Source organism: Salmo salar, chromosome ssa26, assembly GCF_905237065.1.
Source record: "Salmo salar chromosome ssa26, Ssal_v3.1, whole genome shotgun sequence".
NCBI classification, from domain to species: Eukaryota; Metazoa; Chordata; class Actinopteri; order Salmoniformes; family Salmonidae; genus Salmo; species Salmo salar.
In genome coordinates, this window is record NC_059467.1 from 26,130,641 (window position 1) to 26,148,057 (window position 17,417).

The 17,417-nt window shown below is 41.6% G+C and overlaps 1 protein-coding gene across 5 annotated transcripts; it reads right to left on the bottom strand.

The window, feature by feature from the left end:
• Nucleotides 1–12,503: 12,503 nt before the first annotated feature.
• On the bottom strand, nucleotides 12,504–16,931 carry calc1 (Calcitonin-1). 5 transcript variants are annotated; one of them, XM_014175980.2, is made up of 5 exons: nucleotides 16,808–16,931; nucleotides 16,000–16,090; nucleotides 15,147–15,281; nucleotides 13,309–13,509; nucleotides 12,504–13,041 (listed from the first exon to the last, which is right to left on the bottom strand). In XM_014175980.2, the coding sequence occupies exons 2-4, from the start codon at nucleotides 16,083–16,085 to the stop codon at nucleotides 13,335–13,337; spliced, it is 396 nt and encodes a 131-aa protein (XP_014031455.1). In that variant the 5' UTR covers nucleotides 16,086–16,090; nucleotides 16,808–16,931; the 3' UTR covers nucleotides 12,504–13,041; nucleotides 13,309–13,334.
• Between the last annotated feature and the right edge of the window lie 486 nt (nucleotides 16,932–17,417).

Sequence of the window (17,417 nt, forward strand, 5' to 3'; positions counted from 1 at the left end):
TTTTGGTATGTTTAGATAAATGGAAACTGTAGGTTGAATAGGTAATTGCTTAATTAATTAATTAAATAATTTTTCTGAGGGGAGGGGCTACCCCTACAAAAGGAGCCTCTCTTTCAGTTCATCGAGAGGTATTTTGGATTGAGCGGTGGGTGGGGCAGCATTGTTTTTAGCTGTCCCATAAGGTATAGGTTTGATGGCAGTACTGTTGTTTTTGTTCCGGAATCACTATGTAAATAAACACCCTTGCACAGAAGAACTTTTGCGGCTCCGCCATCTTTTTATTTTGATGGAGGTTAAGGTTTTCCAGTTTAGCCTTCTGGCCTACTCTACGTGACATATGGTGGCAGCAGTGGGATGTTCCACAAAATGTTGCTACACTGCAGAAGTCTGATGCAACCTTGAAAGGTTTATTTGATAAGGCCTTAGCCGGGGACAGCCAATCTTCATGTGGGGGAATATACACAGTAGACAACCACATACTCTACCTTGGGTCAGAAGCAGATAGCAGGAAGTTAGTGGTGCCATCTACATGTAGACCACTTGTTCTCAACCTTGCACATACAGTTCCATGGGCAGGCCATATAGGGCAACATAAGACCTATCTTAGGCTAGGCTCCCGTTTCTTTTGGCCCTCCATGTATACTGATGTACAAACATACTGCAAAACATGCCCCACGTGCCAGAAAACCAGTGCTGTCCGTAGGTCTGACCGGGCTCCTCTATGTTCACTGCCAGTTATCTCTACCCCATTCAAGAGAATTGCAATGGACATTGTTGGACCCTTGGAGAAGAGTAGTGCAGGTTACAAGTATATATTGGTGATCTGTGACTATGCCACCCGGTTCCCAGAAGCCTTCCCACTCCGTTCCATAACCACTCCAAAAATAATCAGTGCTCTTGTTCAGCTCTTCTCTCGTGTAGGAATCCCAGATGAAATCCTGACGGACCAAGGCACAAACTTCCCTTCACGACTGATGGTTCAACTCCACCGACAGCTGGGCATTAAAGGCTTGAGGACCACTCCCTACCATCCCCAAACGGATGGGCTCGTAGAGAGATTCAATCAAACGCTCAAGAACATGCTGAGGAAGTTTGTGGCTGACACTGGTAAAGACTGGGATAAGTGGTTACCCTTTCTGCTTTTTTCTTACAGGGAGGTGCCTCAGGCATCGACAGGTTTCTCGCCATTCGAACTCCTCTATGGATGGCCAGTGCAGGGACCACTGGACCTGCTGAAGAAGTGCTGGGAAGGTTCCCCAGTAGCTACCTCAGGACAGGGGATTGTCCAGTACGTTCTCCAGATGCGAGACAGGCTGGAGCGGTACCGAGAGGAAGCTAGGGCAAACCTTCAGCAAGCCCAGAAGGCCCAGAAGCGAGGGTATGACCAGCACGCTCGCCACAGAGAGTTTGAGCCAGGACAGAAAGTCCTGCTCCTCCTTCCCTCGTCTACCAGCAAGCTCCTTGCGCAGTGGCAAGGGCCGTACCTAATCGGGAGGAAGATGGGCCCGGTGACCTACGAGGTGCTGCACCCGGACAAGGGTAAGAAGAAGCAAACCTACCATGTGAACCTCCTCAAGGCCTGGGAGGAGAAAGAGGAACTCTCCAAGGTAAAGTCCTTTCTGGTCCGCAGAGTAGAAGAAGAGGACGAGTCGGATGGGGTCACAGAGGCATGGAAAGGACGAGCAGAGGTCATATTGGCTCACCTAGAAGAAGACAAGCAAGATGAGCTGAAGCAGCTGTTTGGCAAATATCTGGCCCTCTTCAGTCAGAGGCCAGGAAGAACCAAAGTCCTGGAACACGTCATTCTTTTGAAGCCTGGCCAGAACCCTGTCCGCCAGCATCCTTACCGTGTGCCTGAGAGGCTGGTGGTAGCCCTCAAAGAAGAGGTCCACACCATGATAAAGATGGATGTTGTCGAGCCATCGTCAAGTGAATGGAGCAGCCCTATTGTTATTGTCCTAAAGAAGGATGGCTCTTTGCGCATCTGCATGGACTTCTGTAAGGTGAATGCCATCTCCCAATTTGATGCCTACCCCATGCCCCGCATTGACGACTTACTGGAGAGAATCGGTAGAGCTCATTACATCACCACATTGGATCTCTGCAAAGGGTACTGGCAGGTGCCCCTGGACGAACAATCCAAGGCCTACACTGCGTTCCGGACACCAATGGGCCTGTTCCAGTTCAAGGTCATGCCGTTTGGCCTTCATGGGGCCCCTGCAACTTTCCAGAGGCTTATGGACAAGGTCCTCCAGGACTGTGACGATTACTGTGCTGCTTACTTGGATGACGTGGTGATCTACAGCCACTCCTGGGAGGAGCACATACAGCATCTTAGCAGAGTCCTGGGGAAGATCCATGATGCAGGCCTCACGCTTAACCTCCTGAAGTGTGAGTGGGCAAAACAGGAGACAAAGTACCTGGGTTACCAGCTGGGTAAGGGTGAAGTTCAACCTCAGGTGGACAAAGTGGAGTCCATCAGGAACAGCCCTCAACCCAGAACCAAGACACAGGTGAAGTCCTTCCTAGGTCTGGCAGGATGGTACCGTAGATTCATTCCGTAGTTTTCGACCATCGCTGTCCCTCTGACCAACCTCACTTCAAAGGTGGCCAGCAACCCTGTGAAGTGGACTGAGGAGTGTGAGGAAGCCTTCATGATACTGAAAAAACGACTGTGCTCATTCCCTGTTCTCCAGACCCCTGATTTTCAGAAGAGGTTTCTCGTGCAGGTGGACGCTTCGGCTGTGGGAATTGGAGCTGTACTGGCCCAAGGGGAGCCAGGAGAAGAGCTTCCTGTACTGTACCTGAGTCGGAAGCTGTTGCCGAGGGAAACCAGGTATTCGACAATCGAGAAGGAGTGCCTGGCTATAAAGTGTGCCCTAGATAGCCTACATTACTACCTTTTTAGGAGGGAATTTGACCTGCACACAGACCACAGAGCACTGACCTGGATCCAGACCATGAAGGACCGGAATTCTCGTGTGACCAGGTGGTATCTGGAGCTCCAGCCCTTCAGGTTCTGTGTCCGTCATAAGGCAGGAAAAGAAAATGTCACGGCAGACTACCTATCCAGGCTCCCGAACCTGGTCGCTTCAGGAGAGGAGGAAGGTAATGTGACGTAGAAGTCCGTCACTGGCCGCGGGCAGAATTTGGTACTTTAACGCACGCACACATTCATCACTCCTCCCTGCTCCGTTATCAGATAAGTTAACAATGTGGGTCGACACACAAGTTAACCTCTCTAGGCTAGGCGGGACGAATTCGTCCCACCTACGTAACAGCCACGGCTATCCTGTGGCGCGATTTTCAAAACCTTAAAAATCCTATTACTTCAATTTCTCAAACATATGACTATTTTACAGCCATTTAAAGATAAGACTCTCGTTAATCTAACCACACTGTCCGATTTCAAAAAGGCTTTACAACGAAAGCAAAACATTAGATTATGTCAGCAGAGTACCAAGCCAGAAATAATCAGACACCCATTTTTCAAGCCAGCATATAATGTCACCAAAACCCAGAAGACAGCTAAATGCAGCACTCACCTTTGATGATCTTCATCAGATGACAACCCTAGGACATTATGTTATACAATACATGCATGTTTTGTTCAATCAAGTTCATATTTATATCAAAAACCAGCTTTTTACATTAGCATGTGACGTTCAGAACTAGCATACCCCCGCAAACTTCCGGGGAATTCGCTAACATTTTACTAAATTACTCACGATAAACGTTCACAAAAAGCATAACAATTATTTTAAGAATTATAGATACAGACCTCTATGCACTCGATATGTCCGATTTTAAAATAGCTTTTTGGTGAAAGCACATTTTGCAATATTCTAAGTACATAGCCCAGGCATCACGGGCTCGCTATTTAGACACCCGGCAAGTTTAGCACTCACCATAATCATATTTACTATTATAAAAATTTCATTACCTTTTGTTGTCTTCGTCAGAATACACACCCAGGACAGCTACTTCAATAACAAATGTTGGTTTGGTCCAAAATAATCCATCGTTATATCCGAATAGCGGCGTTTTGTTCGATGCGTTCCAGACACTATCCGAAATAGTAAAGAAGTGTCACGCGCTTGGCGCAATTCGTGACAATAAAATTCTAAGTATTCCATTACCGTACTTCGAAGCATGTCAACCGCTGTTTAAAATCAATTTTTACGACATTTTTCTCGTAGAAAAGCGATAATATTCCGACAGGGAATCTCCTTTTCGGCAAACAGAGGAAAAAATCCCAAAGGCGGGGGCGGTCGGGGTCACGCGCATAAGCTAGTGTCTCTTGATGGGCCACTTGAGAAAGGCGATAATGTGTTTCAGCCTGGGGCTGGAATGACGACATTCTGTTTTTTCCCGGGCTCTGAGCGCCTATGGACGACGTGGGAAGTGTCACGTTAGAGCAGAGATCCTTAGTAAATGATAGAGATGGAAAAGAAGTTCAACAAATGGTCAGACAGGCCACTTCCTGTAAAGGAATCTCTCAGGTTTTGACCTGCCATTTGAGTTCTGTTATACTCACAGACACCATTCAAACAGTTTTAGAAAATTTAGGGTGTTTTCTATCCATATGTAATAAGTATATGCATATTCTAGTTACTGAGTAGGAGTGGTAACCAGATTAAATCGGGTATGTTTTTTTATCCAGCCGTGTCAATGCTGCCCCCTAGCCCTAACAGGTTAACTCCTCTATCCTGTTATGGCTAGGGGGCAGTATTTTCACGGCCGGATAAAAAAAACGTACCCGATTTAATCTGATTATTACTACTGCCCAGAAACTAGAATATGCATATAATTATTAGCTTTGGATAGAAAACACTCCAAAGTTTCTAAAACTGTTTGAATGGTGTCTGTGAGTGTAACAGAACTCATTTGGCAGGCCAAAACCTGAGAAGATTCCATGCAGGAAGTGCCCTGTCTGACAATTTCTTGCCCTTCTTGATTATCTCTATCCATTACAGAGGATCTCTGCTGTTACGTGACACTTCCTACGGCTCCCATGGGCTCTCAGAAGGCGGCAAAAAGCTGAATCGTGGCTTTGCAGGCTCTGGCTGAAAAAAAGTAGCGCGTTTGGGTAGTGGCTGGTCACAGTACTGTGAGACTCAGGCGCGCGCCCGCGTCGACCCCATGCTTTGTTTTCTTTCGTCTGTTTACCTAAACGCAGATTCCCGGTCGGAATATTATCGCTTTTTTACGAGAAAAATTGCATAAAAATTGATTTTAACCTCTTGGGGCTAGGTGGGACGCTAGCGTGCCACCTGTGGTGCACTCCATCAACAGCAGGTGCATTTCAAGAGCGGCAAATTTGAATCCAAATAAATGTCAAAATTCAAATTTTTCAAAAATACAACTATGTTACACCATTTGAAAGATAAACATCTCCTTAATCTAACCACGTTTTACGATTTCAAAAAGGTTTTACGGCGAAAGCATAAATTTAGAGTATGTTAGGACAGTACATTTACAAGAGTTGTGTGTAATGTTTTGTCAAGTCAAAGACAGGGTCACCAAAACCATAAAACCAGCTAAAATGATACACTAACCTTTTACAATCTCCATCAGATGACACTCCTAGGACATTATGTTAGACAATGCATGCATTTTTAGTTCTATCAAGTTCATATTTATATACAAAAACAGCGTTTTACTATGGCATTGATGTTGAGGAAATCGTTTCCCTCCAATAACCGGCAGTCAAGTCAGCGTCACAAATTAAATAATTAAAATTAGAAAACATTGGTAAAATATTATATTGTCATTTAAAGAATTATAGATTTACATCTTTTGAACGCAATCAACTTGCCAGATTTAAAAATAACCTTACTGGGAAATCACACTTTGCAATAATCTGAGCACTGTGCCCAGAAAAATACGCGTTGCGATACAGACTAGACGTCATGTTGGGGAGATCTAAAATCGAAAATACTATGTAAATAATCCATTACCTTTGATTCTCTTCATCAGATGTCACTTCCAGGTATCACAGGTCCATAACGAATGTAGTTTTGTTCAAAAAAGCTCATCATTTATGTCCAAAAATCTCCGTCTCGTTAGCACATGATGTAAGCCAGCCGGACTTCTCGTCATGAACGAGGGGAAAAAATATATTTCCGTTCGTTCAAACATGTCAAACGTTGTATAGCATAAATCATTAGGGCCTTTTTAACCAGAACATGAATAATATTCAAGGTGGACGAATGCATAGCCTTTTATAACGTATTGGAACGAGGGTACCCAACATGAAGTAGCGCGCCAGGTGTCTAATGGGACATCACCGTTCCATGGCTCTTGTTCGGTCAGATCTCCCTCCAGAAGACTCAAAACACTTTGTAAAGGCTGGTGACATCTAGTGGAAGCAATAGGAAGTGCCAAAATATTCCTAAACCCCTGTGTTTTTCAATGGGATAGGTTTAAAATCAATACAACACATCAGGTATCCACTTCCTGTCAGAAAATGTCTCAGGGTTTTGCCTGCCAAATGAGTTCTGTTATACTCACAGACACCATTCAAACAGTTTTGGAAACTTTAGAGTGTTTTCTATCCATATATAATAAGTATATGCATATTCTAGTTACTGGGTAGGATTAGTAACCAGATTAAATCGGGTACATTTTTTTTATCCAGACGTGCAAATGCTGCCCCCTATTAAACAGCGGTTGACATGCTTCGAAGTACGGTAATGGAATATTTAGAAATCTTTTGTCACAAAATGCGCCATGCTCGTGACCCTTATTTACACTTTGGATAGTGTCTTGAACACACGAACAAAACGCCGCTATTTGGATATAACGATGGATTATTTTGAACCAAACCAACATTTGTTATTGAAGTAGCAGTCCTGGGAGTGCATTCTGACGAAGAACACCAAAGGTAATCAAACTTTTGTAATAGTAAATCGGAGTTTGGTGAGGGCTAAACTTGGTGGGTGTCTAAATAGCTAGCCGTGATGGCTGGGCTATCTACTCAGAATATTGCAAAATGTGCTTTCACCGAAAAGCTATTTTAAAATCGGACACCTCGATTGCACAAAGGAGTTCTGTATCTATAATTCTTAAAATAATTGTTATGTTTTTTGTGAACGTTTATCGTGAGTAATTTAGTAAATTCACCGGAGGTTTGCAGGGGGTATGCTAGTTCTGAACGTCACATGGTAATGTAAAAAGCTGGTTTTTGATATAAATATGAACTTGATTGAACAAAACATGCATGTTTTGTATAACATAATGTCCTAGGATTGTCATCTGATGAAGATCATCAAAGGTTAGTGCTGCATTTAGCTGTGGTTTTGTTTTTTTGACATTATATGCTTGCTTGAAAAATGGGTGTCTGATTATTTCTGGCTGGGTACTCTGCTGACATAATCTAATGTTTTGCTTTCGCTGTAAAGCCTTTTTGAAATCGGAAAGCGTGGTTAGATAAAGGAGAGTCTTGTCTTTAAAATGCTGTGAAATAGTCATATGTTTGAAAAATTGAAGTTTTTGTATTTTTTAGGAATTTGTAATTCGCGCCTCGCCTATCATTGGATATTGGAGCAGGTGTCCCGCTAGCGGAACGTCTAGATGTAAGAGGCTATCTTAGTACATACATTTCACACTTACGTCAGTAACCGGTTATGGTATAAAGAAATAAACAGACAAGTGTTCATATTTAATATAAGCAATATTTATTATACTTAGATGTTATGGATGAGCGCGTTGTTTGTTCTGTTCCTCTCTCTCTCCATCTCTGTAGCTTCCGTGTATGCTGGATAAGGACCCGAGCTAAGGGAATTGGGCTTACTTTGTAGTGCCTGTCCGGAATGGCTCATTCATGTAAATGGGAATATTGGAAGACACTGTCAGTAGTGATGTAATTGTGTAAATGTTATATTGTGATGTTGTTTCATAAACGTGTTGCAATGTGTATATATTTTGGTATGTTTAGATAAATGAAAACTGTAGGTTGAATAGGTAATTGCTGAATTAATTAATTAATTAATTGTTCTGATGGGAGGGGAGGGGCTACCCCTACAAAAGGAGCCTCTCTTTCAGTTCATCGAGTGGCATTTTGGATTGAGCGGTGGGTGGGGCAGCATTGTTTTTAGCTGTCCCATAAGGTATAGGTTTGATGGCAGTACTATTGTTTTTGTTCCAGAATCACTATGTAAATAAACACCCTTGCACAGAAGAACTTTTGCGGCTCCGCCATCTTTTTATTTTGATGGAGGTTAAGGTTTTCCAGTTTAGCCTTCTGGCCTACTCTACGTGACACTCTTGAAGCTGCTGTCACAGTTAACATACCTGTAGTCATATTCCAACTGTGTTGTAATATTTGTGAGGTAAAACACTCCAGGTAACAGTGTATGTCTGATTGCGTAACAGAGGGAAATAAATAATTCACCTCTACACTATCCTGTAGCAATAAAAAAGTGAGAAGAGATCCTGTTGACATTGTTTCTGGATTGTGCTATTCCTCAGTAGACACCATGGAATGATATAGCATGCACCATGTTGTATTATATCTTTAGTCGCCCACGTTCAATCCAAAGCTTAGGTTGTCAAAACCATATTTCGTTGGAGAAAAGACATCTCTCATATGAGACAGCACCATCAAATGGGATGGGATGGTTACCTCAGAGGAACAGAGATGAGATCAATAAGATGAGCTCTATTTCATGGCTAAGATGAGCTCAATGAGAAAGAAAGACGATAGTTGCACATGAATTACCCCGGTAAATGAGGATACAAGCCATTACATAGATGCAGAGGAATTCATCCCTGAAACAGTTAGGACCTGTTAACTGTCAGCTGACAAATTATAATGGATGCGTAGGTGGTAAAGCATCTGCAGCACAATAACCTGTAAAACTATAGAAAGACGAAGAATGGAGGGACGGAGGGATGGAGGGATGGAGGGGTGGAGGGGTGGAGGGCCGGGGGATGGAGGGATGGAGGGCCGGGGGATGGAGGGATGGAGGGGTGGAGGGGTGGAGGGCCGGGGGATGGAGGGATGGAGGGCCGGGGGATGGAGGGATGGAGGGCTGAGGCATGGAGGGATGGATGGGGTGGGAGAGATGAAGCAGAGTCATATTATGAACTGAGTCACTACTATGATATGAGAACAGCCAGGTTAATCAACAAAGCCTCAGCTCCCTGAATGGAATACATTTCACCACCATGGTGAAGTAAGGACAACACCTGTGATGGCTGTTGCTGTTGCTGAAGATTATGATGATAGGATAATTATGAAGCACAGAATGAGGGCTATTTGTAATTCAGATGACGTAAAAACAGACCTATAGTATGCACTGTGTGTTGTATATGACGTCCGTTCTGCACATGACGCCAATGCAACACAATGCACACATCAGCATACATCCATATGTAGTTCTTTCCTTGAGATGTTTGTGTCTATTCATGTTCTGTATTATGTCATGTTTCATGTTTTGTGTGGACACCAGGAAGAGTAGCTGCTGCTTTTGCAACAGCTAATGGGGATCCTAATAAAATACCAAATACCATATACAACATCCATGTACTGTAGTATTATCCATGATACAGATACATGTAGTACATACAAATCAACAGCTTTGCTAACTCTAATGCCATGCTACAATATTCCCCACTGGATATATTAAAAGCTGATAAACCTGTTATCATTACTATAATACAATTCATTCGGTGGTGTAAAAAAAAAAGAACAGCCTTATTAAGCAGAGCTCCTTAGGGGGTTGAAATGAATTGATACTTGTGAAAACAAACCGGAGCCTCCTCTCCCAGAAGAGGAACTGAAAAGAGAGGTCAAAGTAGTGGGAGAACAAGCACGTCAATTAGGGAAGACAAGCAGGCGTGAAGCTCTGCAACTCAGTCTGTCTTCACAGAGACCCAGGAGACTACATTGCCTTTAACAATGCACAAAGGAGCTAATAAGGCAATAACATGTGAGCCTTGTGAGTTGTGTCTGTAATCTGTTGACAAGAGGTCAGAGTAACTGTCGCCATCTTTATGACAGAATATATTTTACGTGCAAATCACTGCCTCACAAAGCCAATACACAACTCTGATGTGGAAGCTCTAGGATTGTAAGCCTCTTTCCATCCCTCGATTTGTTTTAATGTATCCCAGAAAAGCTTTTCATTACTTTTATGCTCAGTCCTATTATATTTCAGAAATATTATTAATAAAGTCAATCACTGCACTTTTTATTCACCCCGACATAGAATATGCATTAAACCTCAAAATAACTGAAGCAATAAAATAACAGTGCTATGAAAATATCTCTATTCTTTATTCCTGGTTAAATGTAAATATAACAGAATAGTTATCCCAGCGGCTGATGTGTGGCTCTGTGACATGTGATTTAGCTGTGTAGGGCGTAGTATCTTGGAGAGATCATGCGGGCGCTTGATTAAATGGGGGAAAGCAAAGCTAATGGAGATGCTGTCTAAATCACATTGGCAGGGCTGGGCATGGACCTGGCTATACATATACACTGAAAATACTCTAGATCAGTATACCTAAGTCATAGACTAGTGCAAGATCCCACATAGAGGCCTATGTTACTGAAACATATGTACCTATGTGTGCCATTATTAAAGTCATTATTGATCTGAAACCTTTTAACATGTTATTGGTGACATCAGTATGAAATATGAAAAAAGGATGTCTTTATAAGTTCAATGGAGAATACAACTAGAACGTTTGGTTTAGACTACGTTCTCTGTATCGTTGGTACTCATGTGTTGTGTTTAGGGAGTAAGAATGAGTAAACAATATCAACATGGTCCTGGATTTGGTTGTGGTATGTAAATTAGCCTTTTGCTTTTGTCCTGGAAAGATCAGTGTATAAACACTATATACCATTTCTTAAATTTGGATAAATGCGTGATGTTTGTTCTGTAACCATTAGGTCAAATTCAATTAAAGAATATTTGGGATGTAATGTGGAACACTGCATTGTGATCAAGGCTATGTTGATGATCTGAGCATATACAGCATGATACATTGGAAATGAAGATGTTAATTAAGTGTCATGTACCATAATAAACTGCTCATGTTGGAAATGTTAAGTGTCATGTACCATAATAAACTGCTCATGTTGGTAATGTTAAGTGTCATGTACCATAATAAACTGCTCATGTTGGAAATGTTGTGTCATGTACCATAATAAACTGCTCATGTTGGTAATGTTAAGTGTCATGTACCATAATAAACTGCTCATGTTGGTAATGTTAAGTGTCATGTACCATAATAAACTGCTCATGTTGGAAATGTTGTGTCATGTACCATAATAAACTGCTCATGTTGGTAATGTTAAGTGTCATGTACCATAATAAACTGCTCATGTTGGTAATGTTAAGTGTCATGTACCATAATAAACTGCTCATGTTGGTAATGTTAAGTGTCATGTAGCATAATAAACTGCTCATGTTGGTAATGTTAAGTGTCATGTACCATAATAAACTGCTCATGTTGGTAATGTTAAGTGTCATGTAGCATAATAAACTGCTCATGTTGGTAATGTTAAATGTCGTGTACCATAATAAACTGCTCATGTTGGAAATGTTAAATGTCGTGTACCATAATAAACTGCTCATGTTGGAAATGTTAAATGTCGTGTACCATCAGCTCTGTCTGCTCTTTACGATTAAAAGAGTTGATTGACGCATCCATGCATCACAAGGTGACATCATTTGAATATCTAAGGGAAAGTGTGTTTATGCTAGAGATGTCTTGTAGTGGCTGTAGCTCAATCCCCTCTTTCCGCTGATATAAAGGTTACGCCTATTCCATAACATGGGGCTTATGAAAGCAATCTTTCTCTACACGAGAGGATCCGGACAAGAAAATCATCACGAAATTGTATGTAAAACCTGAACATCTGAGCTACAAACTAACAAGTCACCACCATCGAAAGACACACATGACAGGGTTCATCGCCAGCATCGACTGTTTGCTCTACGACATCCACAAGCTGAACTCTCTCTCGCAAACGTCCTCATTTCGAAGAGGTCTTCTCACAAAACTGACTGTCCAGACCGAACAGTCAGAGCTACAAACTAACACGGATGTGTCGGTTGTTCTGCTGTAAGACACACACAAGCTTCAGGGGAGTAGTCTGAAGGTAACCCAATACCGGGCTGTAAAAATGGCAAAATGTGCTACTAATAACATGACCAGATTGCCAGATATAGAACAGTCACTTCAAAACCGTATTCCTTATTATTTGACTGTCTGTTTTGCCGTATACAAACGTGGTCTTCAATGTGTTTCTATGGCCTATGTCATTAAAGACTAAATTCAATGTTTCATCAAATCATTTTTTTATGTATATATTTTTTTATAACTACAGGCTCCTAAAATTCAAAATCAAGTGGCTAAATTATCCATTTTATGACCATCTTAAAACAATTCCATATGTTAGCTTAGTAGATATTGTGATCTAAGGGCTTAGATAGATCATTGCAGAATAAAACAAGTACACCGACCCATATGTATCTAAAATACATTTTAATCTTGCTTAGATTCACAATTGTTACAATATTTAGATTATTCAGTCGTTTTCCTTTCACTCTTTAAACATACTGTACAATTAATGAAATGTGAAGAAGTGGTTTACATCAAGGCACAAGACACAGCCATGGTCAGGGAAGCTTGTGGGGGCGGAGCTTGATGTAGTCTCCGCCCCCCTGCAGTGTGCTGCTGACACAGGAGAGAAGAGGGGTGGGGACTCAGGATCAAACTGTACATGTGCTCTAAGCCAAAACGGGACAGAACCAACTGGCTTGTACAGGGTAATGATCTGGTGAAAATAGACATAACAGAAGTTTGTTCTTTATTTTTTGTTGTAATGTTTTCTAGGTTGTTGTATCTCCTCATGGTTATAGAGCAAATGAATATTGGTAACAGAGTATGCAAGAGGTGTGCAGGAAATCAGTCCTGTAGTTTGAAGGCTGTTTTTTTAAAACAGTGAAGAGTTGTCATTTCCAGATGTCTGTAGTTGGTTCAGGACAGGATGTATTGTTGTCTCACTAAAGGGCTCATACTCTGCAGGGAGAGAAAATGGAAGGAAATGACTGGTTCTCCTCCTTTCTACTGAACTCTAACTCCCAACTTGTATTCATCCATAAGACATAGACCAAATTTGAAGGCCGGCAAAGTTACAAAGAGACTGTCTGAAAAGTACTAAAGTAGAATAGATGTGGAAAGACAGAGGCTGGGGAAAGAGCATTAGAGATACAGTAGAGACAGACAGAGGTTGACAGTCAGAGGCACAGCAGTGGGAAGAGAGAGGAGTGTAGAATGTTGTCATACCATATCCCTGAGGCCTGTTGACACATTCACATAGGTGCTGTCATGGGGCTGTCTCTCCTTCGTCGTCCAAACGCCTTGGCGCCCACGTTGGTGGGGACAAAGTTAGTGTTGCCCATTCCTCCTGATCTGTTCAGGAAGTCAGCCAGGCGGTGGGTGACACATGTGGCAGTATTGCACGCACGCTTCTGTGCTGTAACACTGCTTTTAGGAAAAGAAAGGACAGGTCATACATACTTCTCCTAAATTCAGGATTTATTACAAAGATACAAAATGTATGAATTACAATAAAAAGTACAAAGGTAATAAATTACTGTTTTCTGGAGAAAATGTATAATATATATCATCAAATTGAAAATAAAGACATTCAGAGATCTAAACAATGAGATTCAGCTCAAATTAGTTATTCAACTTACCTCAAATGTACTGTGAATTTACGTTTACATAGCAAATACACTGGGGCTTCACCAATATTGTTCAAACTGTTGTGAACTATTAAAGATGTTAAAAGGCTTTGTTTCACTTGAATAATTAAGATGGAAAATATGTTCTGGTATAAAAAGATATGTTTATTAAACAAGAACCCTAGTCACGGTTGAAAGAAGCATTGATTAAGATTTTTGTTTTGATTAACACTTTGTATATATTGTGAATGATCTGTATTGTAAAGGGATATCATACACCTTAAGATATGGAAGTGTAACTAAATGCTTATTCACTTTCTAAATCTAAAGGATTGGACTCTGCTTTGTACTTATATATTTTATTCTCTGTCAAAAAGGGGGATTTTAACAAAAGAAAAAGAGAGCAGGGACATTGCGGGACATCAAGGTTTCTCTGCAGTCGGTCAAGCAAGCAAGATCCACATGCATCAGCAATCATCAGGCTAGGCTGGAACAGAGGGATCAGGTTAACTAGGGCTGATGGAGGGGAGGACCGCTCAGATTCCATCATATGAGTCTCCATAGCTTGCATAGCGGTTGCTCTCGGGCAAGCTGCGTTTCTTGCCAGGCGTGCCACTTCCCGTATTGGTGCGGGGGTACGTCTGCAATTTATGCAGCTCTTGGGACAGTTTTCCCAGCACACAGGTGCTGAGGTTGGAGCAACGCTTGGACATGGGTCTATCCAGGCTGTTAGAGAGAGAGACAAACGTGCAGAAACAGGCTCATAGTAACCATGGCATGCAGATGCATCCTGCTGTTATCCACATGCTACAGTAATAACACTGTATTCCAACATCATGCATTTCAAAGTCAATTTTTACTTGCATTTATATAAAAAAATAACAGTTTAAAGTCATGCTATCAAGTCCAACACAGGCAATTGAAAATAGTCTATAGCTATAATGACCTCAGTTACTTAGGCTCATGCGGCAATCCTGTTTATAGCATCGTAGTTAAATTATAACAAACTGCTGTCATGCATCCCATTCCTCTTGCACTAATTCCCATGCTTTCTTCCATTCTTTAGGGTTATTTAGCATTTAGCATTCCACAACAGGCTTTCTCATAAACAATGCTTAAATAATCAATACATTAAAATGAAGTGTTCTAAAAACCCATGCATAGATAATCACAGAGAATATATGTTTTAACTATAGATTTCCCTGTTGATTTTGGGGCGATGTCCATACCTCTGTGTCTTTAGTAAATACCCATAGCTCGGACTGCTATAGGAGGCAGCAAAGGACTGGCCACATATTAATAAGACATTTGGGGTTATATGTTTTCTTGAATAATAGGAACATGTGTGATCCATATAGTATACACCAAGTAAACCTAGAGAAAATGAAAATGAATGTTGTTAAAACAAGTTGTGGAGATGAGGAGAGCTGTACCTACCTATTTCCTTCATTGGCTTGTTGCTCCAGTTCCTCTGAAGTCATTTGAACAAACTCCTTGACGATGGCGTTGAGTAGCCTTCGGGCTTCATAGTCAGTTAGCGTGACTTGGTCTGTCATGGACTCTAAACCAGTTCTGAAAACACATAGGCGATTAGGTTGATCAGACTGGAACTGCACCAGCACTTGGTGAAAATAGTATGACGTAGTTTATGTGAGTTTGCTCCAGCTAAAAGCCCTTTCCTCATGCTTTAAGGGATACGAGCCAAACTCAAAACAATCTGCTAAAAGTCTTCCTTTTAGAAAGCTGACAGGTAGCCAACTTAGAGCTTTATGACAAAATCAATATTGTAGTAAGAACGGTGACCAGGGTCACTCTATCCGGAATATTGAACACCCATGCATTCCACAACCATTTGGAAATATTCTACATGCAATAGCAATCATCTTAGCCTATTGCTGTGGGATTAAGTTGGATTGTTTCCAAATGGATAGAAGTGATTAGGAAGTTATACATAGAATGGCTTTATGAGTCACCGGATTGATTAGATTACAATATCGTAATCCAATTGGATCATTTTACTGAGAAGAGGGCATTTAATGTAACGTAATGTATGGATTTCTGTAATCACATCATGTTATCTGAAAACAAAATAATCTAAATTAGCATACATAAGATTTGTGTGGCTGCCAAGATATATGAAATAACAGCAATTACTATTAGAAAGATGGAAGTATCCCAATGGATCTATGGCGTTTCCTTTTGGGATTGCTATAAATTAACATCCCTGTAGTCTATACATACATTTCAGTGACTGGACATTACAGTGTATATAATGTGCTTTGATCCTCACCTGGTTGGAGCTGCATGTGAGCTGTACATCTGACAAATGACCAGGAAATAGGCAATGAGGAGGGCAGAGAGCTTCATCATAACCATGGTCCCTGCGGTAAAACACATTACATCCACAACCACAGAAACTTGGCTTTAAAAACATTCACATTCCTCTCAAAGCAGAATAGGACAAGCATTTCATCCCGATCAAAACAAACATCTTCGTATGTCCCTACACATGACTTATCACATGTAAGCTCCATCCATCTCAGTTCAGTTTCTCACTGTTCTACTGGGAGTGAAGAAGCTCCCCATCTCTCTCCCTGTCCCAATGCATTCTCTTCCCTTCTGCGATGAGACAGTCCTACCAAAGTCCCTTGTTCCCTGCTATCAGAGTGAGCCATCTAGTCTCAGTGCTCCCCTCTAACTGAAAAGAAGAGCTGGGCTTGGAGATGCAGTACCAGACATTGATGAGGAAGGCATTAGTGATACTATCTAGATTATGAGTTGGAGCCTCAGCCAACCAGCCAGCCAGTGGCTCCCACAGGAGCCCATGCATTAGTGGAATGAGCTGTAGTCTAAACCCAGCCACCCTCACAATCACCTCATCTACCCTTGAAAAGCCATCTGAACTGCATTTCTCAACAGCATCTCACACAGGGTCAACGGCCTAGGCAAAGTTTACGCTATCTCATTCTGTCCCCTCTATCATCACTGGAACATTCTGAAGAATTAGCACAATATCTAATAGCCACAGAAATAACATCCCATCCATGCTAGCCCAATGCATCATGTACACAGAAAATTGGTTTAAATACTCTACTTACTGTGATTGGTTGTTTTCGTGGACGAACAATGGAATGAGTTGAGGTACTTCAAGTTTAGACTAACTTGTGAATCTGTTGCACCCTGCTACAATGCCCTGTCTTATATATCTACCACTTGGGTTTCTGTACTGACTAAGTAGTTGTTTAATGATCTAATTTTATCCAATCAGATTGTTCAGCCCCATCCACTAGCCAATCAGCTACCGTCCAGCGGTTACGACAAACCAGTAAAGACAATAGAACACAAATTGCGTCATTGTTCTGTCACAAAATGCTCCATTCACAAAAATCTGCTAGTCATTTGCACCATTTGATATCACAACTTGCATTGAGGACAGGGCCAAATCAGACTGGCAGATACTGCAATCATTCTAAAATAGTTCTAAATATTTTAAAGGTCCCAACAATGTTCCATCGCTTTATGTTTTTCAGGAATCAAGAGAATAATACATCCTCATTGGACTTGCTGGCAGAGCCACCTACTGTACAAACAGACACACTGCAGCTCTCCAACTCTTGAGAATTTTATTTGTGTACTACACCGTGCTTTGTTTTCCCAACTCCGGTCCTCCAGTTACCCAACAGCACACATTTTTGTTGTAGCCCCGGA

Excerpts from the sequence above, each read along its gene's own strand:
- calc1 (XM_045707938.1), bottom strand. The coding sequence starts at position 16,106 with ATGTGTTTTACCGCAGGGACCATGGTTATGATGAAGCTCTCTGCCCTC. Across the intron at positions 15,282-15,999 it reads TCACATGCAGCTCCAACCAG|AACTGGTTTAGAGTCCATGA; the intron begins GTGAGGATCAAA and ends ATGTGTTTTCAG. Across the intron at positions 13,510-15,146 it reads CAAGCCAATGAAGGAAATAG|CAGTGTTACAGCACAGAAGC; the intron begins GTAGGTACAGCT and ends TTTTCCTAAAAG.